Genomic DNA, 16,132 nt, shown 5'->3' on the forward strand with positions numbered 1-16,132 from the left:
CACTATAATCAAACAAAACTTTAATAGGAATAGAGTTAATAGAAAAGTTACCAGTTATGACATCCTGCGTGGAATTAGCCTCATGCCTACTCATTACATTTAATTTCCCTGCAGCTCCTGCCTTCACTTGGTTATTTCCATTGTTATTGTTTCCCTTTGCTCCATTCTGCTGCCCTCCTTTATTCCCAGAATAGTTATTATTCCCTCAAAAGTTCCTTTGGGACCCTGAATTATTATTCTGCTTATTTGTATGAGGATCCTTAGAGAAACAGTCATATTCCCTATGTCCCAGCTTATTGCAAGCACGACAAGGAACCAGATTGCCATCACAATCTTTCTCAGGGTGGTTATTCTTACACCTTCTACAAAAATAACGTCTTCCATCCTTGTTATTCCCTTGGTAAGAGTTTCCATCTCCCCTATTGAAATTTCGCCCTCCTTGACGATTGTTACCTTGGGAATTATTGTTGTTGTGGAAGTTGTTGTTTTGGTGGTAGTTCTACTTCTTAAAACTTTTCTGGTTACCCTGTTGATTCCCAGAATTTTTTCCCACCTCTTTTCTCTTCTCCTTCTCTTCCAACTTAGCTAGTTCTTTCTTTTTCTTTACTTCTAGTGCATAAAGGTGTGCGCCTCTCCCATACACTTCATCTAAGGTTTCAAATACTTACCCACACAACTTTAACTGCAAATCAATAGTCAAGCCACTCTCAAACTTCCTAGCCTTCGCTTTTTCTGTAGTAACAGACTCCTCAGCAAAATGTGACAGCTCCACAAAGTTAGTGTAATACTCAGTGACTGACATATTCTCCATTTTAAGATTGGAAAATTCCTTAGATTTTTTTTTCCGCAGGAAGCTAGGGTAGAACTTATCTCCCACCTTCTCCTGGAACTTAGTCCAATTAAATCCAGGTAATGCCCTAATGGTAGATTCATTTTGTTGCCACCAAAGGTCAGCTTCACCCTTCAAGTAGTAGGTAGCACAACCCACCTTAGAATTCTTTACGCACCCAACTGTCCTAAACAGTTTCTCAAACTCCCTTAACCAGTTTTCTAGTATAGTTGGGTCAGGCTTTCCCTGATAGGTTGGTGGTTTGCTTTGTGCCACCTTTTTGAACAATTCCCTCTTGTTGGTTGAGTTTTTTACTAGTTTTTGGGCAACAACTATCAATTGTCTAATCACTTCACTCAACTCTCTACCATCATTGTTGTTACCATTTCCCCCTGCCATCTTTCTTCGCCTGAATTAAAACAAGGGTCTTTATTAAATATGGTCTTGGTTAGCTCTCAAGGTATTCACCCACTTACTAAATAATACTCTTAAAGCATACACAATAAATTTGAAGCTAACAAATTAGGGCAGCAAAGACTAAGTGATGGGTGTCATAAATGGCACCCATTTGATGAGCATTTAGGTTGTTTTCACCTAGTTTTTAGAAACTCCTCTTAGTTTGAAACATTAATCTTAGCTAATTTAGTTTAGTTTTCATCAAATTAATCATTGTAATAGTTGGTTTCAAGATTCATCCTCAAGATTTGGCACTTTGTATTTAACATTTTCAAGCTTCAATTAGTGACTTCCTTCTACTTTTCTCCATTCAGTTTTTGATTTTATTTGTTCTTGCATGTTACTTGAATCTCTTTAGTTCTTGATAATTTGTTATTGGATGATAGTTACTTCAATTTTTAATCAATTTTCCCCAATTATTGAAGAAGTTAGAACCCTAATACTTGTTTGCATGTTGATAAACATGAGTTGTGAGTAGTCTTCTTGCTAGGGGTTGGGTGAAGCTCAACCTTTTGGGTTAATTGTGCAAATGTGGGAGAAGCATTGATGTGCAATTAAATTGATTATATAAGATTGCTTGTTAGTTCTTCATGATAGGATTAGCTACCCTTGACTAAGGAGCTTGATAGCATGATATGCCTAGTTTGACATGGAAATGTAAATTGAGTATGTCATTACTTATTGCAATCTGATTATGTATCATCTAATTACTAAACTAATGAGGAATCTAAGTTTAGTAGTGTGAGTTGTTTTCTAATTGCATGAGGTCGATTTTACATATAGTCCTTGCTATACCTTGTCTATTTTACTCCCCGTTTGCCTAATTGTCTTAGTTGAGTGGATCCCATTCCCTAGTGTCTTTAATCCATCGATTTAGAATCATAGTTTGTTTGTCTACTTGACGAACCCCAATTCACCATAGACTTGGAATTAGCTTAAGTGTTAAGATCCTTAGCAACCATATCCCATTCTTTGTGGACCGAACTCTTACTTATCATTATGCTTGGTTTGTAGGGTGTTTGTTAATAAATGTGTTTGATTGAGTGTGGAATGTGCGACCATTCTAACGTCCATCAGCATTCCAACTTTTAGCCAAGTGTCGTGCCACATAGGCGACAACTAAATATAATTGTGACACGTAAGATTTATTTGAATATATATATATTTTTTTTTGTAGAATTATGATAAAAAATAGTTGGATAGATGTAGTAGGATAAAAAATTTAAAGTTATGTTAGAGATTTATTTTCAATAAAATTTGGATGGATTTGGTAGGATAAAAAAATTATTTTAGAGTTTTGTTTTCAATACAACTTTTGATTTAGAATTTTATTTTCAATAAAATATTTCTATACAATGACGGATCCAGAGACGTACAAAAGAAAAAAATTAAATATCAAAGAGACATATGATTTTATATAACCGTTCTCTTAAGTTTTAACATGAAACCAACCTTTCACTAGATAGTCAAAGAAAATGAAAAGAGATCACATCTTTAGACGGTCGTTTTTTTTTTTTTATATATATTATCAATACCCATAAACAAACAAGTATGATTGTCAAGTGATTATTAATCCATGAGTAGAAAATTCAAATAACATATTTCTCCGTTTTTTAATAGTTGCAACAGTTTGACTTTATAGTCATGTGGGATATTGTTAGATTTGTCTCGACTTATACAATTATAATATCAAATGTTTATAATTTTTGCATGTCGGGAATTAAAGATATTAACGATTGAAAACATACATCAACAAGCGTGAAAAAAAAGTGTTGCAACTAAAAAAAAATAAAGGAAGTATATTTTAGATAAAATGTTTTAATTTAAAATTCGATAAACAACCCGGGCATCGCACGGGCACAAAACTAGTAACTAACTAGATTAGTGCCCGTGCTATATTTGCACGGTAGTAATATTTTTTTTTTTCCAAATATTTATTGGTATATATATATATATATATATATATATTGGTTTTGAACAACAACTATTATTGTTAATTAGTTGTGTTGAAAATATTTTTTTAAATAAAAAAGTACTTCCTCCGTTTTTATTTAGTTGCAACACACCCCTTTGGCACGCATGCTAAGAAAGATATTAGACTAGGTAAACGGATAAAATAATTTACAAAATTTAACACCCATAAGAAGAAAGGGATGAGTTGCTACGGTTTAAATTTCATAGTTGAATGTATTATTTACCTAGTCTAATCACCTTATCGATAAACGTGATAAAAGGTGTATTGCAAGTATAAAAAAAACAGATGAAGTATACATTATATTAAATTAATAATGCATGTTATTTCCAATAAAATTATACAATGTAGATGTTGTATGGATTTTTATTAGTTAATTAATTTAGTTAAAAAAAATACAATATACTTTAAAAAAATAAGCTATGTAGAATAATTATTATAAAAATAATAAAAAAAATAAAAATAAAACACTAAAAGTTGACACCATGTATTGTACTGGCAAGAATTTTTTAATAATAGCTTGACATATGTCGAAAATGACTGATGCAAACATGACCTGTTTTATAGATTTTTGGAAGAAATAAAAAAATTATAAGTTGGAATTTATTACACAAATATTTAACTGAAAACTTTAGTAAAAGTTAATTAAATTATTATTGGTTCATAAGATTTTTTTTTTTTTTTTAAGAAGAAGAAGAAGAAGAAGGTTCATAAGATTTTAAATCAACACCATATTAATTAATTTTTTTTCCCCTTTGAACCCCATTGTTATACAACTATATATATAATGATAACTTGGATGTTAATGATGTATTCGTGGCTTTGTTATTTTATACTCTCCACCATATTTCAGCATCTATTACATATTACTAAAGACGAAACTAACAGGAACACTTGGCAACATTCTATTAAAAATTTTCCCTCCAATAATACTTGGTATAAAATTTTATCTTCCACAATAATCCTTGCTTTAAAAATTATAACTTCTAAAAAAAGATAGTATCGGATTTTATTACATTTGCTGCTTTCTTAAAAAAAATTATATGGGGCTATTTATTAAATTGTTCAATATAACTTTCAATCCCTTTTGTGTATAACTTTATACGTAATGTTTTTAATAATCATTGAACAACCGTGCATCTATTGCACGGTGCTTAACCTAGTTCTAAATTATAGCATATTCTCTCTTAATTAAAGGATTTGAAATCTTGTGTAATTATTCTAAGTAATTAGATTATGAAATAAAAAGGAATACAATCATCATAAAGATATACAGTAATATATAAGATTATGAATAATATTAATATAGTTTTATTATACAAATATTTCAAAAATAAAAGATTTTAGCTAAAAAGAAAGATGGGAGTTTTGGAAAGAAAAAACAGCACCAGGAAGTGACACGTGTCATTCTCGGTGATTGTTTTAGTATTATATATGTTATTGATTGATATATAAAACCGGTCTTGCAGCCAGACCACGAGACATCGATACTTGGCATTTCAGTTTTTCGCCAAGTGTCCAGCCACGTAGGCGACAAATATGTATTATTGTGACATATATGATGCTAATTAAGCGATTTTTGAATAGATTTTTATAAGATAAAATTGTTATATAGTGTTTAATTATCAATAAAATTCTAATATTTCATATATACAAAATTAATAGTAACTTTCAATAAATAACCTATAACTCAATTATATATCCAATTATCCATCATCAAATTCGTTTTAAAATCTATTTCTTAAATATAAGATCTAGTGTGTTAATTATTTTAAAACGGAAGGATTAATATTATTACTTCTTACAAGTAGTATTTTTAAATTACAGCACAAAACTGAATAATGGTAGTATGACTAAAACACATGAAGATCCTGGGATCCAACTCACACAGTAAGACTTGCACTCATTCATCATCACCATATATGAATTTTCTTTTGTCAACTCAGTCAAGAAATGAAGGCGTATAAATTACGCACACAAACATCATCCATATTTTCTCCATTTCATCATTTTTATAATTTCTTTTGGTACCAACATCGTCATCTTTCAAACTCATACTCCTACTACTAAGTTTTATATTTCACGTGTATATTCAATTCAATACTCTCCAACATAGTGAAATTCCAAATATAACCAAAGCACCAAATGTCCATTAAAAATTAAGGGCATGTTCACATTTATTCAACTGAATTGATTGGAGCTAAACTGAACTGAACTGATTGGAGCTGAACTGAACTGAATAGAGCGGAAATGAATATTAAATGAGAAAAAGAAACAAAGAGCTGAACTGAACTGATTGGAGCTGTACTGAAGTAAACTGAATTTAAGCTGAAGTGAACAGACCCTAACTTGTTTTTTTTTTAGGAAAAAATATAACTTACGGAGTACTTTATTTTGTGCAACTTAATATATGTATCTTTATACGGCAAATATACAAAAAGTGTGCACGAGAGGCTGCAATGCATTTTTTTTTTTTTTGAAATAAAGCTGCAATGCATTTGTAAACACAAATTTTGAATCTGCGAAATATAGATTCAAAACAAATGCAACAAAGAATTAATTTTATTAATTTGATAATTTTGGGTACAATCTCTAATTTGCTCCTCTGATTCGATCTCCACTTTGACTTTGACGTAATTCACAACTTGACTTGATTCATGAACGAGGGTCGTTGAGGCTTGATTTCGATCGAAGATTTGATGCAGAACTTTGACTTATGTTGATGTACACCTATAATTTGTTGTACTGTTGACGTAGACCTTTGACTTGAATTCTTGATTGAGGGCCGACGAGGCTTGATCTTGATCAATGAATATTTGCGGTAGAGGTTGAACAGACGTTCTTGATGATTTGAATTCCTTCTGTCTTCCGTGTTGAGGGCCGTCGAGGCTTGATCTCTTCCACGGCTGATCTTCTAGAGTAGAACGGCATGTCTAATGCTTGTTGTTCTTCTAGGTTTGAGATGTTTTCTCTAAAATGGTTTAGAGTATTTGATGAGATGTTTTCTCTGGAGAGAGGTTTAGAGTGTTTGAGAGGTTTCTTTGAAAAGGTTTTGAATATTTGAGAGGCTTTCTCTGTATTTTGATCTCCTTGTTTACTCTAGGTTTTTCTCTCTGTTTTATTTCCTCTCCCTTCAAATGATGTAGAGTGCTCTATTTATAGAGTGAGTGACTCTTAGGGTTAGGGTTTGATGTATACATTGGAGTTGGGCTTGACAATAATATAACACTAATTAAAATGGGCTAATTTAAGTTATTTCACCCAAATTAATTAATTAATTAAAAGTCAAATAAACATGAGTCAATACTTTGACTTTGACTCATATAATATCCAATGTGGCACTTATATAAAATTTTTGTGCCTACAGCATTTAATTTGCCTTAATAGTAATGTGTTGTAGTTTTTTTTTTTTGAAACAATGTGTTGTAGTTTTAGATTTTAACCCTTGTCCAAAAAAAAAAAAAAAAAAAAAAAAATTGTCAGGAACTACATGCTTAATAGGGGTATTTGGAAACAACTACCCACTAAAAAAATTTATCAAAAAAACTACCCCCTAAATTTAAAAACTTAGAGTAGCATTACCCATTTGCATTTTCCGGTGAGAAAGTCCGGTGTGTGGGGCCTACTTTTTCAATTTTTTTTCTAAAAATCCCTAATTGAAGAAGTGAAGACAAGTAGGGTATGCAATTCATAGTTAATTCTTCTCTTTTAATCTATTAATTATGAATTTTGATGTTAGGGTGTCACGATTAGAAAAATTAGGGTTCTTAGAAATTGGGGATAATTTGAAATTAGTTGAATTTGTTGCTTTTAATTCAAATTGGTTATCCTAGGGTTACGAATTAAGGTCCAATTTATCATTGCATCGTGTCTTTTCAGAGAAAATTTGAAAAAGTAGGCCCACACGCCGGACATTCTCGCGCGGAAAATGCAAATGGGTAGTGCTACTCTAACTTTTTAAATTAAGGGGGTAGTTTTTTTGACAATATTTTTTAGTGGGTAGTTGTTTCCAAATACCCCTATTAAGCGTGTAGTTCCTGACAATTTTTCCAAAAAAAATTGGATTGATTAAGAAACGTTCTATGCATATAGTTCCACATATTAACTATTTGATTTTTTTTTTTTGAAGAATTATTTGAATTTTTTTAATCTAACTAAACTTATTTCCTCAAAAAAAAAAATAATAAAAAAAAAATCTAACTAAACTTATTGTTTTATTTTTTATTTTTTATTTTTTTTACAGTGAGAACTTCATAAATAAAAGGCAAATTACAACCTAAGTACTAAAAATTACTAAAAAAACAAGCTAACACATGAAACTAAACACACTACCAGCAAACTAGCACTAGCAACCCTGCGTAACTTTGCTGAGGACCAATAACTGGAGTCGTGATAAAGACCACCAATTGCATAACACCAATGACTTTGGAGTCGGGAAAACCAAAAGAAACCCACCAAAACTTCATTGTGGACCAGATTGCCAATTGAACCGAAAAACTGGAGATGAACCAAGAGAGATCTGAAGCTTGCAGTAACCTAAGAGCAAAAGCACAAGTAAAGTTGTTGAGACCAACACCGACCGAAAGACTGCACCCTGTTGTAGAAAACCCGAACATTGACACCATTCCACTCCTAGGGATGACAAAGTGTAACTACTTCCTAGGAGTCTGGAAAAACTACCAAAAGAGTCATTTTTTCTTATGAATCTACCATGAGAAATCTTTCACGACAATGCAAGTTCTCTGCCTGCAACTCTACCAACAATGAGAGTAGGACATTGGAGGACTTTGCTTACCCCAAACTTTAAAGATGAGGAGCCTCCTTCAAGATTTGGATTAACAGCGATGGCTGACGATGCCACCACAAACACTAACAATGGGATGATAGTTACTGACTGAATGCTCTTATCATCCCAAAACCACGAAACAACAGAACGAGCCAACAAACCTCTCTACTCAAAAACACCTACCACTGGCGAACTCCAAATGCAGAAACCTCTTTAAAACAACCCCCTGGAAGACCACACTACTAATAAACAAAACCTCTTTAAATCACTCGGTGACCCACTCACCTATAACTTCCAAAGAACCATAGTCACACCCCAAAAAGGCACTCAACAGGACCACCAACACCACAAGCAAGGTTGAACTTGACCTTGCAATTTCTAACAATCAGAGCAAAACTACCCAACAAGACCCGAAAGATTCCACTTCTTTATCCTCCATAAGAGAGTACTACCAAAAGATGCCCCAGCACAAGCCAAAACATCAAAACTAAAGACTCTTGAAACAAAGGCAGAAAGCTAAAACAACCAGAGCAAACTACCTAAGTTAAAACAAGAACAAACCAAGCAAATAGAGAACACCTAAAAAACAGAATAAAAACTCACAAAGCTACTCTAAACAGAGAGAAGATAACAAGAAACTACCGCACCGTTGAGCTCTAATCCACCACTGAGAACAGCCGCCAGAGGCCAGCGCAAGAAGAACCACCTCACCCAAATCGAACCGTGGATTAAGGGAGGGAAACCCTAGCCTTAACTTTACCCTGTCCGCCGGGAGTACAACTTACAAAATTCCTTTCGACGGGGGCGATAAGGATAGCCTTGGCTTCTTGTTTCGTTGGTTAATTGAAACCTAAAACAATTGACGACCGCAAAGAATCGATGAAGTTGACGGGAACTCGGTCTTCTTGTCTTCTTTATTGAGCAAATTGAAAAGAAAGTAAGCTAAGAAACGAAACCAAAACAGGAAATTAAAGGAAACGAATTGAAAGGCTGGGCTTGCCGGTGACGGCTAGGCAAGCCGCGCCTGTCGCCGGCGAGCAGGGGATAAGAAAGAGAGGGGCGGTGGAAGCGGTGATGGATAGGAACAGGGATTTCTAATTCCTAGAGAGAGAAAGTGTTTTAATTTCTGAAAATTTTAAACTTATTGTTAGTTGTAAATTTAACTTGAATAAGCTCTATATATCTTGAATTCATCTTATTTGAAATATAGTTAACAAAATAACAAGTTGAATTGTACAAAGGTGGAATTATTCTTTTCAAAATTGACTATAAATTCATAAAATATGGGGTAAAAAAACCAAGAAAATATAGTTAACAAGTTGAACTGTACACACTGGCGGATCTTCTAAGGGGCAAGGCTGGGCTTGGCCCCCCTTAGATTTTGATTTAAAAATTACTAGATGAAGCCCGTGCGATGCACGGTTTGTTTATTTTTTTTTTTTTGGTTTGATTTTTATTTTTTATTTTTTTATTTTTTTTTGTACTTATGAGCTAAAATTTGTTATATATTTAGATAAAATTTCTAATATTAAAAGATAATATTTAATATTTAATTATTTAAACTTAAAAATCTCTTTCGCCAATTTTGCTTATGTGGCATTTGAATTATTTAATTCTAAAAAAAAATTAATAATCTCTTATTTAATTGGCTACTACTAAGATTTATAATCCTACATGGCGCGCTGAGAAAATTAGATCCTACGTGGCTCTCTAAAAACTCGGAAAAAAACTCCCCTTTAAATATATATATATATATATATATATATATATATATATATATATATATATATATATATATATATATATATATATATATATATATATATATATATATATATATATATATATTAGATTTTCTACTTAGACTAATTTACTTAGTGTCCTCAATGTAACCTCTTAGACAATTACATCAAATTCTATACATACAACATACAAGCAAATAAAAATACTTACATTTCTAAATATTTAATGGCATTTTATCTACAAACGTTATTGTTTATTGTAATTCTTTTGTTGCAGTAAAAAACAAAGGCAGTACTTTGTATATATTTCACTTTAATTTGATAAGTTACGCAATTATAATATGTCAAAACAATACATGAATTAGGTTGGCCAAGCAAATTAAAATAATGTGTCAAGATAATACATGTGTAAAGTCAAAAAAAGTTTTCTTAGAAATTGAACTTTAATTCGGCCCCCAAAAGAAGGTCGCTAAGATCCGCCAGTGACTGTATACACTTTAAAATCATACACTCGAGATTTTGTTGTACACCAAACACCATACTCCCGAGAGTAAAAACTTACATGCTTCGTAGGACTCACAAGCACAATTTATCAAGGGTATTTCTGTCTTTTCCTCATTTATCTTTATAATAGTAGACCAGAGTTGACCCTACCAAAAAATGTTTTTCCAACGTTACACAATCCCCTTTGAAATAAAAAGAAGACCAATAACACAGTATTATAGTCACCAAACACAGCACCCCCCACAATCAGCAACTTTGCGAAGAAAAAGAAAAACATTTCTTCTACACAAAATTAAAATACCAAAAGTAAAAATTTGGAACCCAAAAAAAAGAAAAAAAAAAAAGCCGCCTTGATTTCCGCCATTAACACACTTCTTCAAACTTCAAACAATCAGTTTTTTCCCAGTTGAGTAAAAAGAGAGAGAAACAAACAAAAAGAGACAAGAAAAACAGTGAGGAATTCTGGGATGCTTCAACTTCCACCGGCGACGGCGGCGTTTATGCTTATAATCGCCGCCGTAGTGTTGCCGGTGACGGTGGTTTGCAGTAGTTTTCCGGCGACTGTTTTACAACTTGAGAGGATTTTCCCGGTGAATGAGAAAGTGGAGTTTAAGGTTCTTCGTGCTCGTGATGCTGCACGCCATGAACGAATCTTGCAAGGCGCCGGCGCCGGCGCCGGCGGTGGTGGCGGCGGAGGAGGTGGTGGTGGTGGGGTTGTTGATTTTTCTGTTCAGGGTACCTCTGATCCTTACCTTGTTGGGTATGAATGATTAATTTTGCTGTAATTTGATTTTTATTCTGTTTTTTTTGGTGATTTAATTATGGGGTTTTGTTGGTTCTTGAATTTTAATTGTTTCTTTTGATGGGTTGTTGAAGAATTCTGAGTTTTAGTTTGTTGAACTTTGGTTGATTTACACTCTATATGTATTTTGCTATATTTGGGTTAAATACTTAAATTTTCCAAGAAAAGAATGTTTTCTAGTAAGTGTGAATTTTACTTTTTTTGGGTTGAATTTTCCCAGAAAAAAGAAGTTTTTTTTTTTTTTTTTTTTTTTCTATTTGTTTGGAGGGTTTTTTTTATTAGTGCATAGTGTGATGCTGCATTTAGCATTTGTAATTGTATTAATGAAAGTCTGGTTTTCGAGTTTTTGATTTTGTGATGGTGTTGGTTTAAGGTAGGCTCTATTTTACTAGAGTGAGATTAGGAACTCCTCCAAGGGAATACAATGTGCAGATTGACACTGGAAGCGACATATTGTGGATAACTTGCAATTCATGTATCGATTGTCCAAGGACGAGTGGCCTTGGGGTAATGTTTTCTGCTCATTGTTGTGCTGTGGTCGAGCTTGTTTGCTTGTTTAATTGATGCCTGACAGCTGTTTTGATTTTGTTTTGGCTTCTTATAGATTGATCTCAATTTCTATGATATCACTGGCTCCTCGACTGCAAACACAGTTTCTTGTTCAGACCCGATATGTACTACTATGGTTCCATCAGCATCGTCTCAGTGCTCAGCTGAAACTAAACAGTGTGGTTACTCGTTCCAATATGGCGATGGAAGTGGAACATCAGGGTTTTATGTGTCTGATATGCTGTATTTTGATATGATTCTTGGGAACTCTTTGGTTGCTAACTCATCTGCCTCTATCGTTTTTGGGTGAGCACTATTTTCCTGTTATAATTTGTTTGTGATGTTGGTCTATCCTGCTATCACTTTATGAAGGATAAAGTATGTGTAGAGAATTGCTTTATTGCAAAACCCTTTAGCATGTTCAGTTCATGATTGCTCTCCTTGATTTTTCGTACTCTTACAATAATTTCAATTATAACTCCTTTTGGCTTTATTGCTGGCTGCAGATGCAGCAATTATCAATCTGGGGACTTGACCAAGTCAGAGCGTGCTATTGATGGGATCTTTGGTTTTGGTCAGCAGGGATTGTCTGTTGTATCCCAATTATCTTCTAGAGGAATAACACCTCGTTCATTTTCCCATTGTTTGAAAGGAGGGGGAAGTGGTGGTGGTATTCTGGTCCTTGGTGAGATTTTGGAGCCAAATATTGTGTATAGTCCGCTTGTGCCATCACAGTATGTTTTTCTATTCTCCTTTAAGAACATCTAACTTGTGAATTTTCTGTATTACTCACTTTCTTGCATTGTTCTTACTTCTTTTGACTGTAATATGTAAGGCTTAATATTGGTGTGTATTCAAGTTAAACGGTTTGTCATTATTTATAGAGTTCTTTTTTATAATCTCAAGATATCTACATAGATTTTTTTTACCATCTGTTTTAGTCATAGAGTGGTGTAGTTTGGTCTATTCTCTGCTTATGCATTATACTATAGGAAAACAGTGTTATTTTCCTTCGGTGGGGTGATACATCCTGCCATGGTTGCATATGAACTTAGTTCTTCCAAGATAATGACAGATTTTTAATGAATACTCTGTTGCAAATCGCTTAAGGGCCTAAAGACTGTTTAAAAAGGAAGTTAGCTCAACAATAAATTGAGAAGGAAGAATGAAATAGAGGAGAAACATTAGTGAAAGTGTTGAAGTTATTAAAGTTAGTGTCTCTGACTCTCTGCCTTGGCAGTAGTTTTCTTATGACAGCTCCTCTTGCCATTTTCTTTGCAAGATACTCAGAAGCTTATGACTATTAACTATTCAGTCTTAAACACTGAAAATTATAATGTTGACCTTTCTTGTAATTCAATCTTTGCTTCTTACTCAGTTTGACAGCTTGTAATACAAAACTTTTCAGGCCTCATTATAATTTGGACCTGCAGAGCATTGCGGTGAATGGGAGATTGTTGCCAATTGATCAATCAGTGTTTGCAACATCAAACAACCGAGGAACAATTATCGACTCTGGAACTACTTTGGCATATCTGATTGAAGAAGCTTATGACCCTTTAGTTGAAGCGGTGAGTCTTACTGCTCGTTACAAAATTAGTAGTATATATGTCTCCTTTCCTTTGAAGCTTTTAATTTTGGTAGAACTTAAAAGTTGGCTGGAATATCTTTTTTTCTTTAAGTTTCTTTTTGTTGGGAAAAGGTCTTCTTATTTTAGTGGTTGATTATTATTTTAGCTCATATATTGTCTCATAAGGTTGATGATAAACTATGGCATCTCTTTTCTAACTAAAAGATAGCCTCAGGACATTGCCTCACCCCTCGAGGGCAGTGTTGGAAGAAGTTGAATCTTATCTTGAGGTAAGCAAAGCCGATTTCCAATGTGGAGCTTGAGAAGGCTAAGAAAAATATTCTGTTGAATATTCATTTTTGCCTTTTACATGTCAATGCTAATAGACTAGTGAACTGACCACCCAAAGTTCTGTCAGATTGTCAGATTGGTGATGTAGCTGTTAATGATATCATTCATATCACAGTGAAATAAATCACTATCACCTTTTTGGTGCTCTCTCATTGTCTTGGTATCAGGCTTTCTCATTGTCTTGTTGTGTGCAGGTAACCAGTGCAGTTTCACAATCTACAAAACCCCTTGTTTTCAAAGGAGATCAATGTTACAAGGTTTTAGTAAGGTCTGTCTTATTCATGTTCCCTTCTTGTTGTTTCATTCTTTGTAAAATTTGCTGGTATTGGCCTGAACATCTGGTGATAAATTTAATTCTGTTCTTAGTGTAAGTGGTTTGTTTCCACCTATGAGCTTCAACTTTGCGGGTGGTGCGTCCATGGTGTTGAGACCAGAAGACTACCTTGTACATATGGGCTTTGTCGTAAGTCATTCAGCCTTCGCTCTGTGAAATTTTGAATTTATTTTATATGTGAACCCTCTGTTATTGTGATACTAAAAAACATTTGTGCCATTTGGCGAAACAGGATGGTGCTGCACTTTGGTGTATAGGATTTCAGAAGGTTCAGCAGGGTCAAGGAATTTCGATATTAGGAGGTTAGTTACATCATGTTTCTATTTTTCATACAGATCCACCGGAATGTAGACTTGAAATTGTAGTACTAGTATGCTCTATGCTGCTTTTACTTAATTAAGCATCGTACTTGACTTCACTTGGCAGAGAAATATTGCAATTTCCTTTTATGCTAAAGTTGGGTGAGTGGTTGTCAGTTTTCATCTGAAGTACAGACAAGGGGTAATGTAGCAGTTGAATACTGAATCATTAATAATCATCAATCTACTAAGTACAAACTTCCATGCATTCCTGTCATAACTATAGAGGCTTGGAAGATATCATAGAATTTCAACTTGCCTCACGTAGTCACGTCCATAGGGTCTGCCTTGTTACATAGCTTGACGGGGGAGGGGGGAGATTGAGTTCTGTCGTCGTTCAATGGGTTAGAGTCTTTAGACTATGATTCTATGAACAAGAATTTCATGTGCATTCAACTCTACGTCAAGTTATTGTGTGATGTTTTCTCCATGAGTCAAGTCTAGAGAGATCAAGGTGTATGGTACTGCGTAAGAAACTAAGAGGAAGTTTTTGAAAGGCATAGTGTCAGCACCTTTTAGTAGCCAAAATTGCAATTGATTTCGTCTTTCTGTGACAGATTTTTTTTTTTTTTTCCCCCTTCTACTACTATTAGTGACACGTCTAAATTTGTACCGTCTGAAGCTTCAAACATTTCACATATATAATTTGACTTTTGATTTACTGCAGACCTTGTTTTGAAGGATAAGATTGTTGTTTATGATCTTTTTCATCAGAGAGTTGGATGGGCTAATTACGACTGTAAGTACAGATGCATCTCATTTACCCACTGCTCTTCTAGTGCTCTGAAAGATGTCTGACTGATGTGCTCATTTCACAGGTTCCTTGTCTGTCAATGTCTCCGTTACATTTGGCAGGGATGAATTCATTAACGCTGGGCAAGTAAGCGTTAGCAGCTCATCCAAAAACTTTCTCCTGGGTCTCATACCTTCTCTCTTTGAGGCTCTTATTGCACAGATTATAACCTTTCTGATCCTGTAGCTAACCTTTCAGAGAATACCCAATCTTTTGTTTTGTCAATCGCTATTACCATTGATTGGCAAGGCAGTGTAGTTTTGTCTATGATCATATTGTATTTTTCGAATCCTACGTGATGCTGAAATTTCTCATGTGTGCACGCAGATTCGCCCAATTTGTAGTCTAAATCAGTGTCAGGAATGTAAATTATTCGTATAGTGCTAATGTTGTATGTCAACTGTTGTAGAATTAGTACCACGACAGCTGAAGTAGAATACAGTGATATCATTCGAGTTGCAGGAGGTTTCGTTCCAGGACAAGAGGAACCTTACAAGTTACAATACTATTTTGTTTTAATTCTTATGCTTTCTTTTTTGTAAGATTTTTTTCCCCGAAGTTGTAATTGCAAAGTTGATTCTGGATACTATCTTTTAGGGAGAATAATTGTTAATATTTTAGAATCCTTCGATGATGTTTACATTATAATTTACTTTTTTTTTTTTTTTGATATAATAACGTTCTTTCTTATTGTGGTAAGTTTGGCATCAATATAGTTTTTTGCTTTTTGTTTTTGAAAATCATATGATGTATGTCATATAATGAATTTAAATGTAGTCAAACTTTTTTTTTTTTTAAGGGCGTAGTCAAACTTATTAAAATCATGATTGTTTTAAAAACTAACAAATATAAGTGGAAATGCCTTTATTTTTTTGAAAAAAAAAAATGAAAACAAAAAATAATGTCAAACTAAACTTAAATTTATGTTACAAAATTAGAATAGCAAAAAAAAAAAAAAAAAAAAAAAAAAAAAAAAAAAAAAACTATACCATTAATCGCATGGGCTAACATTTATTTTTAGTAATCACTTTGTAAATTGATTATTTTCAGTGTTCCAAAATAAATACATTTATAATATATTTTAA

The 16,132-nt window shown here is 33.4% G+C and overlaps 1 protein-coding gene across 1 annotated transcript; it reads left to right on the forward strand.

Moving 5' to 3' along the window:
- The first annotated feature begins 10,520 nt into the window (after positions 1 to 10,520).
- Positions 10,521 to 15,699, forward strand: LOC145616447 (aspartic proteinase 36-like). The gene is made up of 10 exons (XM_081671162.1): positions 10,521 to 11,049; positions 11,469 to 11,598; positions 11,696 to 11,946; positions 12,147 to 12,374; positions 13,049 to 13,211; positions 13,756 to 13,829; positions 13,928 to 14,024; positions 14,128 to 14,197; positions 14,922 to 14,993; positions 15,073 to 15,699. Exons 1-10 carry the CDS (start codon positions 10,757 to 10,759, stop codon positions 15,231 to 15,233), a joined length of 1,539 nt encoding a protein of 512 aa, XP_081527288.1. The 5' UTR covers positions 10,521 to 10,756; the 3' UTR covers positions 15,234 to 15,699.
- Positions 15,700 to 16,132: the final 433 nt, after the last annotated feature.

The sequence above is a fragment of the Chenopodium album genome, chromosome 26 (assembly GCF_948465745.1).
Source record: "Chenopodium album chromosome 26, dcCheAlbu1.1, whole genome shotgun sequence".
Lineage (NCBI taxonomy): Eukaryota > Viridiplantae > Streptophyta > Magnoliopsida > Caryophyllales > Amaranthaceae > Chenopodium > Chenopodium album.

Bases quoted from the DNA above. Each gene is read 5' to 3' on its own strand.
- LOC145616447 (XM_081671162.1), top strand. From the start codon at position 10,757: ATGCTTCAACTTCCACCGGCGACGGCGGCGTTTATGCTTATAATCGCC. The intron at 11,599-11,695 runs GTAATGTTTTCT...GGCTTCTTATAG, and splicing joins CAAGGACGAGTGGCCTTGGG to ATTGATCTCAATTTCTATGA. The intron at 14,994-15,072 runs GTAAGTACAGAT...CTCATTTCACAG, and splicing joins TGGATGGGCTAATTACGACT to GTTCCTTGTCTGTCAATGTC.